Source organism: Nannospalax galili, unplaced genomic scaffold, assembly GCF_000622305.1.
Source record: "Nannospalax galili isolate Female #2095 unplaced genomic scaffold, S.galili_v1.0 scaffold298, whole genome shotgun sequence".
NCBI lineage: Eukaryota > Metazoa > Chordata > Mammalia > Rodentia > Spalacidae > Nannospalax > Nannospalax galili.
In genome coordinates this window covers 3,295,162-3,307,179 of record NW_008344488.1, presented here as the reverse complement: position 1 = coordinate 3,307,179, position 12,018 = coordinate 3,295,162, and the positions used below count along the sequence as shown (strand labels likewise).

The 12,018-nt window shown below is 38.3% G+C and overlaps 1 protein-coding gene across 1 annotated transcript in view; it reads right to left on the bottom strand.

The window, feature by feature from the left end:
* Serpinb2 (serpin family B member 2) overlaps window positions 1-10,279 on the bottom strand; it is a 13,817-nt gene extending 3,538 nt beyond the window's left edge. Inside the window, exons 1-5 of the mRNA XM_008840676.2 lie at window positions 10,238-10,279; window positions 6,245-6,421; window positions 2,758-2,877; window positions 768-896; window positions 143-260 (exon numbers count right to left, since the gene is read on the bottom strand). Of these exons, the coding sequence (XP_008838898.1) occupies window positions 143-260; window positions 768-896; window positions 2,758-2,877; window positions 6,245-6,412 (535 nt within the window). The 5' untranslated portion in view covers window positions 6,413-6,421; window positions 10,238-10,279. The remainder of the gene's footprint in view (window positions 1-142; window positions 261-767; window positions 897-2,757; window positions 2,878-6,244; window positions 6,422-10,237) is intronic.
* Between the last annotated feature and the right edge of the window lie 1,739 nt (window positions 10,280-12,018).

Here is a 12,018-nt window from a genome sequence, read left to right as displayed (position 1 = left end):
ATTATGTGATGATTGCTCAACCCAGCAAGAAGTGAAAAAGAGTTGGGTGGACAAATTTTAAGGGAATGATGGTTCAGTTCAAATTCAAAACTCATCAGAGTTTTCTATGTGGAATAAAAAAGAAATTATTTCCTAGTCTTGCCTTTGGTTTGAGTCTTGACCCAGGAATTAATCTTTTTTCTGGCTTCTTCTGCACATTCCAGGAAGTGTACTGCCTCTGGTTCTGTAGAATAGTATTTCTTGCTGAGCTGTATGTATTCCTTTAAAGCAAGAAAATGCCAAGAGTTACCTAGAACATATACGTATAAAGGAGGATGTGACTGGAAACTGTAAGATCCAGTCAAGACCAGGAGACATGGAGTAGGAATTGAGGAAGAAGCTGGCTAGGTATGGACAGAACCAAGAACAGTGCAAGTCACAGATTATCTGCTAGAGCCCAGCCTTGCACTTCAGCCCCAGCTCTATCTTCAATTTGCATTGGTAACACTGTATAGATGGTACAAGAACAGCATTATTCAGCTTGGAGACTAGAAACTCAGGAGAACAGTTGCATTATTGTTCTGATTTACTGCTATTCAGGCGGGACATTTTCAACAAGAAGGGGAGAAACTAATGGAGGGACTAGAAGGGACAGTGGTTATAAGTGAGGCCATCCTTAGGGAGCCTGCTTGGAATTTTGACTCTGCTCCTAGGAATTAAAGAGAATTATGAAATTGACCTCTCAGTGGATTTGGGAAGCAATCATTCCTGTTACAAGCTTCACTTACTTCCTTGAATCTTGCAGATTTCTCTCCAAACAGCTTATTGGCACTTTCCAGTAAATAGTCTCCTGAGCCTGTGTTGATTGCAGAGCTGAGAGAGTGGAAGGACGAATGAACTTTGTCTCTTGTTTGTGCCTTAACAGAAAGAAGAGATTCACTGTTATAACACAGGACTACTAACCCAGGACGTCTGAAGCAATAACATTTTCTCAGCAAAATGATAAAAAGCTGTTCTCATGCGTGTTTTTCTAGTCCTTTGGAGACTTTGAAAAACAGATTTGGGTAAAAATATGGTATTAAATAGACAGGCACAGTGATTCAAACCTGCAATTCCAGCACTGGGAGGCAGAGAACAATTCAAGACCTGTGTCAGCAACAGAGCGGCTTCAAAGCCAGCCTGGACCACATGAAACTTTGTTTCAACCTCACACCAAAAACAACCAACAAACTAAATAAAAATGATGTACATTAGGGCTATAAAGATACATTTTTATTAGTGTCTATTTTTGCTATGTCAATAGAATAGATTCAACCAGAAAGTATCAACAGCTTAGAACAAATGTGGGTTCTGTTGCAGTTTCTAACCTCCAGGGTTTCTAAGGAATTTTCACTGTGTTTACAAAATGAATATAGTCCCAGGATATAAAGTACATCATTGAGATTATACTTAGTAAGATTATACTTTTTTTCTTGCAGTTTATAACAAAATTGTATTTAAATGCCCCTCCTAGACACATAGTGAATATTTATGTGATGGATGTGTTATTTTGGTTGTGGTATTTCATTCATGAAATATATTACATCTTGAATACATAAAATTTTACTTGTTAATTATGAAGTTCTCAATGAAGCTTGGAGAAAATATTATTAAGGTTCTCATAGCTTCTATAGATTTTACAAGGTAGTCTATGCAGTAGAAAATAAAGCTTAAAACCACACATACACACACACACACACACACACACACACACACACAAGAGAAATCCAGTGTTCAGCTTGCAGTATGGCAGACAGGGACTCAGTCACAATACTAACTGGGTTAGAGCAAAGGATGGAGTCCTCTAGGTATCTCAGAAAACTTGTGACTGCTCCACATTATGGGGACTTTTTCTACTGCCTCTATCTTACAGTAATCTAGAGATGGGTGAATGGACTATCAGAAGACCTGAACACATAATCTAATCATGGGCATAACCCTGGAAATCAGTCACCAAGAGGAGTATATCCATGCCCAGCTTCTATAATATAACCAGATCACTGATTTTTAAGAATATGGAGTATGACACAAAGGTATTACTGCCTACAATAGACAGTGGATGGATGGATGGATGGATGGATGGATGGATGGATGGATGGACAGATGGACACAAAGACAGACAGATAAAGAGATATATAGGTAAATAGGAATGACAGGTAAGTAGATATAGGTAGATGAATAGTAAATGAAAAAGGGTGGATAGATTATCAATAGGTAGGTAAGTGATAGATAATAGATAAGAGAGATCTTATATAGATAACAGAAAATGGTAAATAGATTGATAGATGATAAATGGATGCCTGAGGGTCTTTGGTTTCACATGCAGTCACCAGGCTTGCCCTTCACTATTCCTTAATTACTTGTCCTTCCCATCCTTTTATTTCAACCCACATGTGAATTCTAGCTATCTCTACTATAGCAGAGAAGAGTTTTAAAATAAACCGTACACACACTCATATATGTGTGTGTATACACACATATATGTATATATAAAACTAATAGCAGAGGGATGCGATAGAATTGAAAATCAACCTTGGCCTAGAAATCATAAAGTCTGAATTCTGTCCTGGGTCTGCCATGCATTATTGGATGTCCTTAGGATATTTACCACAATTTGAGTCTTAGAATCCATTCTGTGAATGGAGGTACTATATTCCATTCCTTCCAACACTGTGATATTGAGAAAAGAAAATTCTAGAAACAGAATACAAAAGGCATATGAAGAATGAAGCCAAGTACCTGTAAAATAGCATCAGGATAAGTTCCCTTCTGTATCTGCTGTGTAAAATTACAGATATTGAAGTTCTGTAGGGTCCCCGGGGTGATGTCATAGCCACCAACTTTGTTAAACTGCAGCACCTGCAATCAGATCAGAGAATGATGATAAGGGCATGCAGAAATATCATTGCATACCAGTGGCTTAGGTACCACTCAGTGCTCCTATGTTTGGCTCTCTGACTTTGTATGTGGCAAACAAGCATAGACAGTCCCTATCTGTGTGATATTCAATTATCAGTCAATAGAAATTTACCTCAGAAAACCATGCAGTCTGTTATGCTAACTCATATACCAGCCATTGGAAAACAATTTATCACGAGGTGATTTATAACATCTTCCTAAATTATCTAAATTTTCACTCAGCCCATAAATCTATAAATTGTCTTTTGAATACCAATCATTTACATAAGTAATACAGCTAACTCAAATCTCTCTCTCTCTCTCTCTCTCTCTCTCTCTCTCTCTCTCTCTCTCTGTCTCTCTGTCTCTCTCTCCAAATACATTTCCAGACTGTGGAAGATTATAAGCCATTACAAATTTTCACATGAAAATGGGTCACTAAATATAAGCAGGTATCTCCCAAGATAGTTATACATCCCATACCCACACAGAGAGACAAATTAACATCTATGTGCAGAGGCAACGTAGGGGCAGTTGATGAGAGCATAAAACACACACACTCTCTCTCTTTCTTCACGATCTCACTCTGTAGCTCTGGCTGGTCTAGAAGTTGCTATGTAGACCAGGTTGGCCTCAAACTCACAGAGAATCACCTGCCTCTGCCTCCCTCGTGTTGATATTAAAGGCTTGAAGGTGGTGTAGCACCATGCCCTGGCTCTTTCATCCTAAGTGGACAGTTTCAAAGTACCCAGTGAAGTCAATGGGTGACTATTAGCCTCTAAGGAGCTTCATCAAATACCTTTTTCTGCAACACTGTCACCAGCCCAGCTTGTTCTTTCAGACTCACACTCATAGTGCCCACACCTCCAATGTTATTGAGATCCTCTATCCCTGCAGCACTTCCCCATGAAGCCCATGGTGAGGAGGAACTGAAATTGTAAATGGATCAATGATTGGAGCATTGTAGTGAAGAATAGGCAGCTGTGCCCAGTCAAATGGAGAATCTGTAGACTAGAGGGAAACGTGTTGGCATTTCAGGGGCCTCCCTCTGCTCCATATGCCATAGATCCTGCCATACTCTCTGAAGAGAGAGACATTTCCTGTAATGACTTTTCTAGTTTTCTTCCCTTCTAAAGCAACTGACCTTTAAGTCAGGGTTCTCTTGAGTATCAGGAAAGTCTTCCTGAACCACTGCAAACCTCACTGGCGATGACTCTTCAAAATGGACATGTTAGGTGACTCTGGTACATGGTGAGTTCCAAAGAGGCAGCCTGGTCAGGACAGGTCTAAACATAGAGCTGACAAGCATCCCTCCTGTCCACCCTGATCTCACATAGACCTATGCTCCCTTGGGGTTTGTACAGTCTATTTTGTTTCTTTCTTCTATTACACCACCACTACCTCTTCCATCTGCACCAGTTCCCAACTGGATGTACCAATTTCCTTGTCAGTAAACTTAGTATGATAATCATTGCATCTACGTCATGGGACTTTGAATTATGTAACATCCTAAGAGGTCCTGAGAAAGGTCCTTAGCTATGTCACTAATAAGAATTAGCTGTTACTACAACTACTACTCCCAAAGACTTTGCATACCATATAGCTGTCTTACAAGCTTTAAGCTTTCACTACCATTTTAGAAATGAGAAACCGTAGTCTTGGGAGGTTGCAATGCCCTCATACAATTATCTGAGAGCAGCCATAGCACTCGTCACATCTAAAGGTTTTAATCTAGGAGGAAAGTGGCAAAGCCATAATTCAAACATAAGTGGGCCTGGCTTTAAAACCCATGCTTCTTCCCCAAGCCAATGAAATTCTCTTCTTTTTTTTTATTTAGAAACCAATAAGTTAGTGCTTGAATTTTAAAACCTAGTCATGCAATAGAGTTATAAGAAAATTATATAAAAATCCTTGCATGGTTCCACATTCTGAAAGTTTTTCTCCAATGCAAGGAATCCATCTCTACCCAAACTTACCAGTGGGTAAATTTTTCCTTTAGAATCAAATAACTTTTTAATAAGCCATAGCACCTCATTTGAGATTTACACTAAAAATATGTTGTTTCTGGTTCTTTACATTTAAAAATAAAATTCTAATGCTTTCTAAGGTTTTGTTTTTTTTTAATGCAATTTGCTGTGGTTTTCAAGGCAAAGAAAACAAAGAGGAAGGGGTGTTACAAAATTCTGATAGCACCAGAGTTGGGCAATTGAGTTTTGTAAGTCTTGATGCTTAAACTGCTACTAGCACTGAAAGTAATCCTTCCATCTTTTGTCCTCCTACAAGATTGGTCAATGTTGTCTCTGTGAAACTGTGCTTGAAAGGAGGCTGACTTTAGATGGGTTACTGTGCTACCGAGAAGGATGTATTTATACTTCTATGCAATTCTTATGGGAAACTAGAAACAAGCCGGTGGCATTTTGGTGTGACTGAAAGCACAATGCTCGCTGTACTCAAAGCACTCATTCTTAATGTTTACATATGTGACTACAATGGCATTTTAATTATCTGATGCCCACATTCAGGCATCTGGACTAGCAAGTAATAGGATCATGAGAATTTTAACTATGTTAGATTAATCCCTTATAAAAGTATTGTAGTATGCAGTTGAAGTAAATCTAGAAAATTCAGAAATCTAGAAAAGGGGTCTATGTCTGTTAAGCACGGAAAGCAGGCTAAAACCTTGACACAGAAAACTCTGACACAGCTGCCCGGAATCCTATCCACCTTTTTTTGAAGACTGTCCATCTACAATGTCCAGTCCCACTATGGCCTCACAGAAGAGATAGTGTGGGGAGGTCCTTTGATGCCAGATGTATCTCTGTGAGGGTGCTGACCAAAGTCATGGTACCTTTTCTCTTTGAGACAATGGCTTAAAGCCATTAGGAGAAATTCTTTATAGGAAAGGGGAACAAGCACCCCACAATGATAGAGTGGACAGAAGGAGCCCAAGATAGGAGTTAGGGAGCCATGGGTGGGAACCGATTGCCAGTGTTCTCATCTGGAAAGTGGTATTTGACTGAAAGTGAAGTAGCATATGCAAAATACTTTGAAAAGTATGAGCATTAAACTGTTAAAATGAAAGATTTCACTAGCAACTATTTTTAGCCTTACAGGATGATAGATGCAGATATCTACAGCTTAGCAGTTTCCTGACTTGATTATTTTATAGATTTAAGCCTAAGGAATCTATATCGTAAGGATGCAAATGTATTAGCATGCTCTGATTCCTGCTTCCTTAGAATCAAGATGACCTGATAATAAAAAAGAGCAATTCTGCAATTAGTTAAGGAGTCACTCAAACCTGATGCCAACTTTACATCAAACTTACTTTGGCCATCTGGTCTTCAGTGTCACCCCTGGCACCTAGGTAGACCATGGCCAGGGTAGAAGAGATGCTCCATGGAGAGAAGAACATATTCTGGCCAGAATTTATTTTTTCCAGTTGCTTAAAGACACTGAGGGCAAACATGGTATTTGCTACATAAAGTTCTTCCATTGTTTCAATCTAGAAGGAAAGTGAAAAGAGAAAAACAGATCTAAATGATTCTATGACATTCTGGCTGAAGTCAGTAAAGTAACACGCTGTGCCCCGTCAAGGGTTTCCTTTCCATTCTTCCTCCATTGAACAAAATGTGGGAGGGCAGAGATAGTTAACTTTAGAGTCATGCACCCTGTACAGCCACAAAGTGCCCGTGGTTGATATGACATTCTCCTGTCACCATTTTGAAATCTTAATAAACTTAAACAAGAAGACCCAAACTTTCACTTTTTCCCAGACTCTGTAAACTATGCAGCCAATCCTGAGATATAACGAACTATTTTGTAATGAGGAGTGACACTCTGTGGTACTCCATATAATAATAAAAAAGCAATAACAGCAAGATTCATTGAGTTTCTGCTGTCTACATGTTAGACACACCAGAATTTAAACATTAAACGTAACTAAACATTTTACTTGTACTAATAATTTGATCCTTACTGAAATTGAGTGATGAAAATGCTGTTATTGCTGTTTATGAGCAAAGAACTGTTATGCCATAGGCTAGGGGGAAAGCCACTGGAGTCTAAAGGGTAGGAGAGGGAATCACAACCAGATAGGTGACCTCCAGGTCCATTCTCAACCTCTGTGCTTCACTCATATGCACACTGCACATGCGCACACCACACACAAACATGTAAATACACAGCAAATAGCATACATATCCAGATGAATGCCACACGCACACAGATTCTTACTGAGACAGTCAATTTTCTTTTGAGGTCTCTGCTTCTGGAAGTGCATGGACTTGTTTGAGGGTTGATACTTCCCCCTCCACTCCTACCTACTCCACCCTACACTCACCACACCTGTCACAGCCTAGCTTTAAAAGGAGTTCCTGTGCTGGGGAGTTCACTCCAGTATCTCCCTCTCCTGCCAAATTCACTGGATAAGAAATCAGTACCCACAGGAATTCATAGGAAATCCAAAGTGTAAGAAACACACCTACACACACAATTTATCAGCCATCTAAAAAGGGCAGACACACCCTCCATGACCTAAGGCTCGTGTGCAGTTGAATGCTTGGACACACCCAAAGGGTGTGTTTGTGGGAAGGAAAGCTAGACAATCCTCCTCTTCCTAATTGTCTATTTTTCTTTCTTAATAGTCTAAAATAACCTATAATTACCAACATACCTAAATAGACCAAACACTGCCAACTTTCATCTCTCTGGAAACCTTGAGGATGACTTCCCAGAGATAGGGAGGAGTGGGCACTCCTCTGGATGAAACAAGCAGCATCCGCTGCCTTCGTCTACAAATGTGTTGTGGTCTTACCAAGCCCGACTCCTCAACAAAGACCAGTCAGCTCTTGGCTCTCTAATCCATGTGTACCCTTGCCTGATGAACTCTTTGTTTTCAAGGAATGGAGAGAAATTTGTACAAAATTTGTCATTTAAAATACAACCCAAATGCATTTTGTAAAAACAAAAATAGCAAATTAAATTAAAATGTGCTGTCATTGGAGTATGTCTGGGGGGGGCAGTGAATGTCATTGAGGGCATATGGAGGTTGGAGGATAATCTTATGGAGTCCATTTTCTCCTTGCACCTAAAGGTGGAATTCTAGGTATCAAACCTGTAGATTTCAGGTATCAAACTCATGACACCAAGCTTGTACACCTCCCTGTTCCCTTCATTTAATTGTTATTGTAACCATAGGAAGTAGATACAATTGTCTGTGTTTTAGAGGCTCCATCCTGATGCTCCTAGATGTTACGTGATTGTGTGACATCCCACAGTTTGCTCAATGCTACAGGTTTCAAGCTCTGACATAGCAGTCCACTGTCTCCTAGGTCCTCGAATGCCTCACAAGCTGATGCAGGCCTTTGTTATGATTGTCAGAGTCAAGGAGGTTATAGATTGAGAAATATTAGAAAGAGGAAATTAAAAGAGGAAAGTAGAAAATCTGTAATGCTCCTAGAAAACGTATTAAATTTTAGAAAAATAATATGTTTTTCCTTCTTGCTTCATCAAAGATGCTAAATTAAGGTGTATGGTTCAGAAATTAATTTCTTCCCCCAGCAAATTAAAATACTTTATAATTAATTAGACCTCATGCATAGGTTTTCTAAATAAATTATCCCAATCCTTCTGGAAACAAATTCAGGATTAAAAATATGAATAAAATGTTTCTCTGTTCCCATGTGAAAATGCGAATAATGAATCATAGCCCAATAGTAAACTACGGTGTCTCCTATTCCTAGGTCCTTGTAACAATCTGTCCAGCCTGTCACATTGATATTAACAAAGTTTAGAAAGGGCTCTTAATACTAAGTTTAATGTTAAGGTATTTGGTAGAGAGAATACAAATAATTAGAAGAGTGAAATTTTCCCAGATGCATTTATTTCTTTTAAAAAATTCAAGAGGCAGAGGCAGGCAGATGTTATAAGTCTAACATGAATAATTACTCCTCACATAAGCTTTGGAATTCCTTTTACAGTAATGAAAATGTGAAGATGTTGATATTGGGAGGCTAATTTATTTCAGAGTCTAGGCTGGATCCCATTCTATAGATTTCAAGTCTAGCTCTTTTTCTATAATATTCTCAAATGATACCTGAAAGGTTCAAACATATATTCATATGCATGTAGTGTTCCCTGACTCAGATAATCTCACACATTATGTTGGGAAGGGACTCTCCCCAAACAATGCAAAATTGAAGTCAGTGCCATAGCCTCTCAGAACAAGCACACCTGTTCTGAGTTTCTGCACAGTATACTAAGCCATAAAACTCCAACTACATACACTTCCAAATACAATGCTAGTACTATTGTTTAAGTTTAATGCTGCCATTGGGATGAATGAATGGAAATCTTCTGCAGGGTTGAGCTCCCTCCTGTTTCTGTTGCTTCCTGCAATGGAAGTTGGCAAATGCACCAGTGAAACTTGGCAGAGGTGATAAATTTGGGTGGTGCTATGAAGCTCACTGCCTGTCATAGTCCCTCTCCCCAATGGCCCCAGGTGTTAAGTTGGAGTTTTCTATAGCATTTTCAAAAATAGTTTTTATGTGTAACCACACAAATACAAACATTTTTAAGCTGATTGCAAAAAGCAGTGAGAACTAAGATAAAACAATAGTTAGAAGGAAACATCCCATCAAAAACAACCATTTAAGCGTCCCACAAATTGGAAGCAGTATCTTAGTTAATGGTTTACATAATAAATAATTGTGTGCTTATTAAGTATTACATTCCCTATTCAATCAACCAATTAGTTAATTTCATTGATATTTCTCTTTCACAAAATTGACTTCTTTTTGAAATAACTCTATAAATATATTTGGATTGGCACAACTCAAATTGCTGTCTAATTTCTGCAGTCTCTGTTGATTGTCAATGAAAACTGAGCTTCTCCTTTTACTTATATTTAATATAGCAATTACTTTAAATTGCTCAAATATAAAATGTTTTAATATTTGAAGCTTTTTCTGTCAAATTCATAATTCAAACAACAGCTAATATAAAATGTACATATTCTAACCTGTTCAACAATATTCATATCATAACTTTAATAAACATATATTCCAGTTTGGTTAATGGCACATAGGCATTTGCCGGTTTCTGAGATTCAAAATAAAGTCTTATAAAAGATTTAACTCAAACCTTAAGCTAAAATATCTTCACTAAAACAAGCAAGTAAAAAAGAAAAGCACCATTACATTTTTTAAAACTCATCCTCTACAAACATCTCACATAAATGCATTAAAACATTAATAGAAAGCAAGAGGAAAAAAATGAAACCATGATCCATTAAAGATGACCAGGGAAATGACTGAAATACCTTGTTACCTCCTTATTCTCTGAGCTGCTGTCTGACAGTATATGCTCCTTGGAAGTTGTCACAGTTTAGACAAGGTAATGACTGGTTTTATAGGGCTCTGCCCCTCCCACACAGTTTTTTTTTTTTAACTTTTTAATTTATATCCTTTGTATGATTCAACATTTTACTCATAAAGACATCATTAGAAAAAAAAATGCTTGTATGTTAAGGCACAATTTAAGAAACTTGTTGAAAGTGTGACATCACTCGGAAATTTAAGAATTTAGCAATATCTACATGAGCTTAAATCTGTTACCTAAAATCTGTTACCCCTCATCCTTAGGTCTTTCTCCTTTCTAACCAGTACTCAATGATAGCATCAAGTTCCATAATACTCCACCCACCCTTGGACAGCCACACCCTGTGGGGTCTTTGCAATAGAAAGGGACAATGCAGTCTTTCCTTTGGATCCAGGAGAACCAAGTGAACATTTGTACATGAGAGGAAAGAGAGAACAAAATTTTTCTTACTTCAAAGTTCTCAATTTTAAGCTCTGATATTTTATCAAGATTTAATAACCTAGATCATTTGGGGCTCAGCTCTAATCTACTGTGGCAAGATACACCCAAAGAGCTTTTCATTTGCCCTTGATTACAGCATAGATCTTACCCCACTTTAAACATCAGCCTCTGTTCAAGTTGACTTGTAATTTATGGTAAATCATACATGTTGACTGGAATTGTGATCCTGAAAACCTGTTTGGGAAAATCACCAAAATATTATAATCAACAAAAAGAATGTTGAGAACAAAAAATAAAAAGTATGCCTAACTGTAATAATGAATCTGAAAATCTTATATAGTTAGAACTCACTTAAAAGAGTTGGAAACTATCTTCCAGACCACCGCTTCTCTTGGCTGTACTTTCCTATAAACGAGCACAGACATGTGGACAAAGAAAGGTGTCCTGCTTCCCCTCAGTAAGTGTGAAGAGCTCTATGATATGCTAGAGAACTGGGATGACAGTCTCAGGTGTCAAGAGACCAAGACCAGAATTGAGGCACACGAGCTTCTCTGTGTGGCTATGGTCCAGGGCCCCAGACTTCATCCTTTATTTACCTTGTTAATTCAGTTTCTGGTCGAAGAGTGGAAGTATTTAAACTCTTAGTGTTATAGGAGGAATAAAGCAACAGACAGGTTAAATGACAGGATCTTTTAATTCCTTAAAAGACTCTATTAACCCAAAGGGAGCTCTGAGGCCACTATGAACCCCTTTACAAGCTTTGCTATCCCTCATGCTCAAGTCTTTCTCCCATTGAGTGCTCAGTTGATGTTATTGTTTGGTGGGCTCTTTCCCTTTCCAGCTCTGTTCCCTGGATGGTACCCTGTGGTGATGCCCATGTGACCCAGTTATGTGTCCATTCAACCATTCTTCAACTACATGCTGGCAGCTCAAATTCCTGCAGGTATCAGATGTGCTAGAACTTGACCTCATTTTTCATGTTGTTCTGTTTCCCACTTTATTTCTTCCACTCAAGTTATCCTCTCAAGGTAGGCATTATTCTTTTCCCCACTGGTTAAAATCTGTAACTTTTACACTCTACAGCTTCATGAAGCTCATGCTGACTCCTATAAGCCAAAGTGGACTCCTATTTAGAAATGCAGCTCTTAGAATTGAACTTACAATATAATAATCAGGTATACCCTAGTTGTTTCTTCAAACTTGGGCTTCTGTCCCAAAGTAGGTAATACATTTGGTTATCCTACAGCAGCAAGAATGATGTTAAGGACCAAAGGGCTTCTT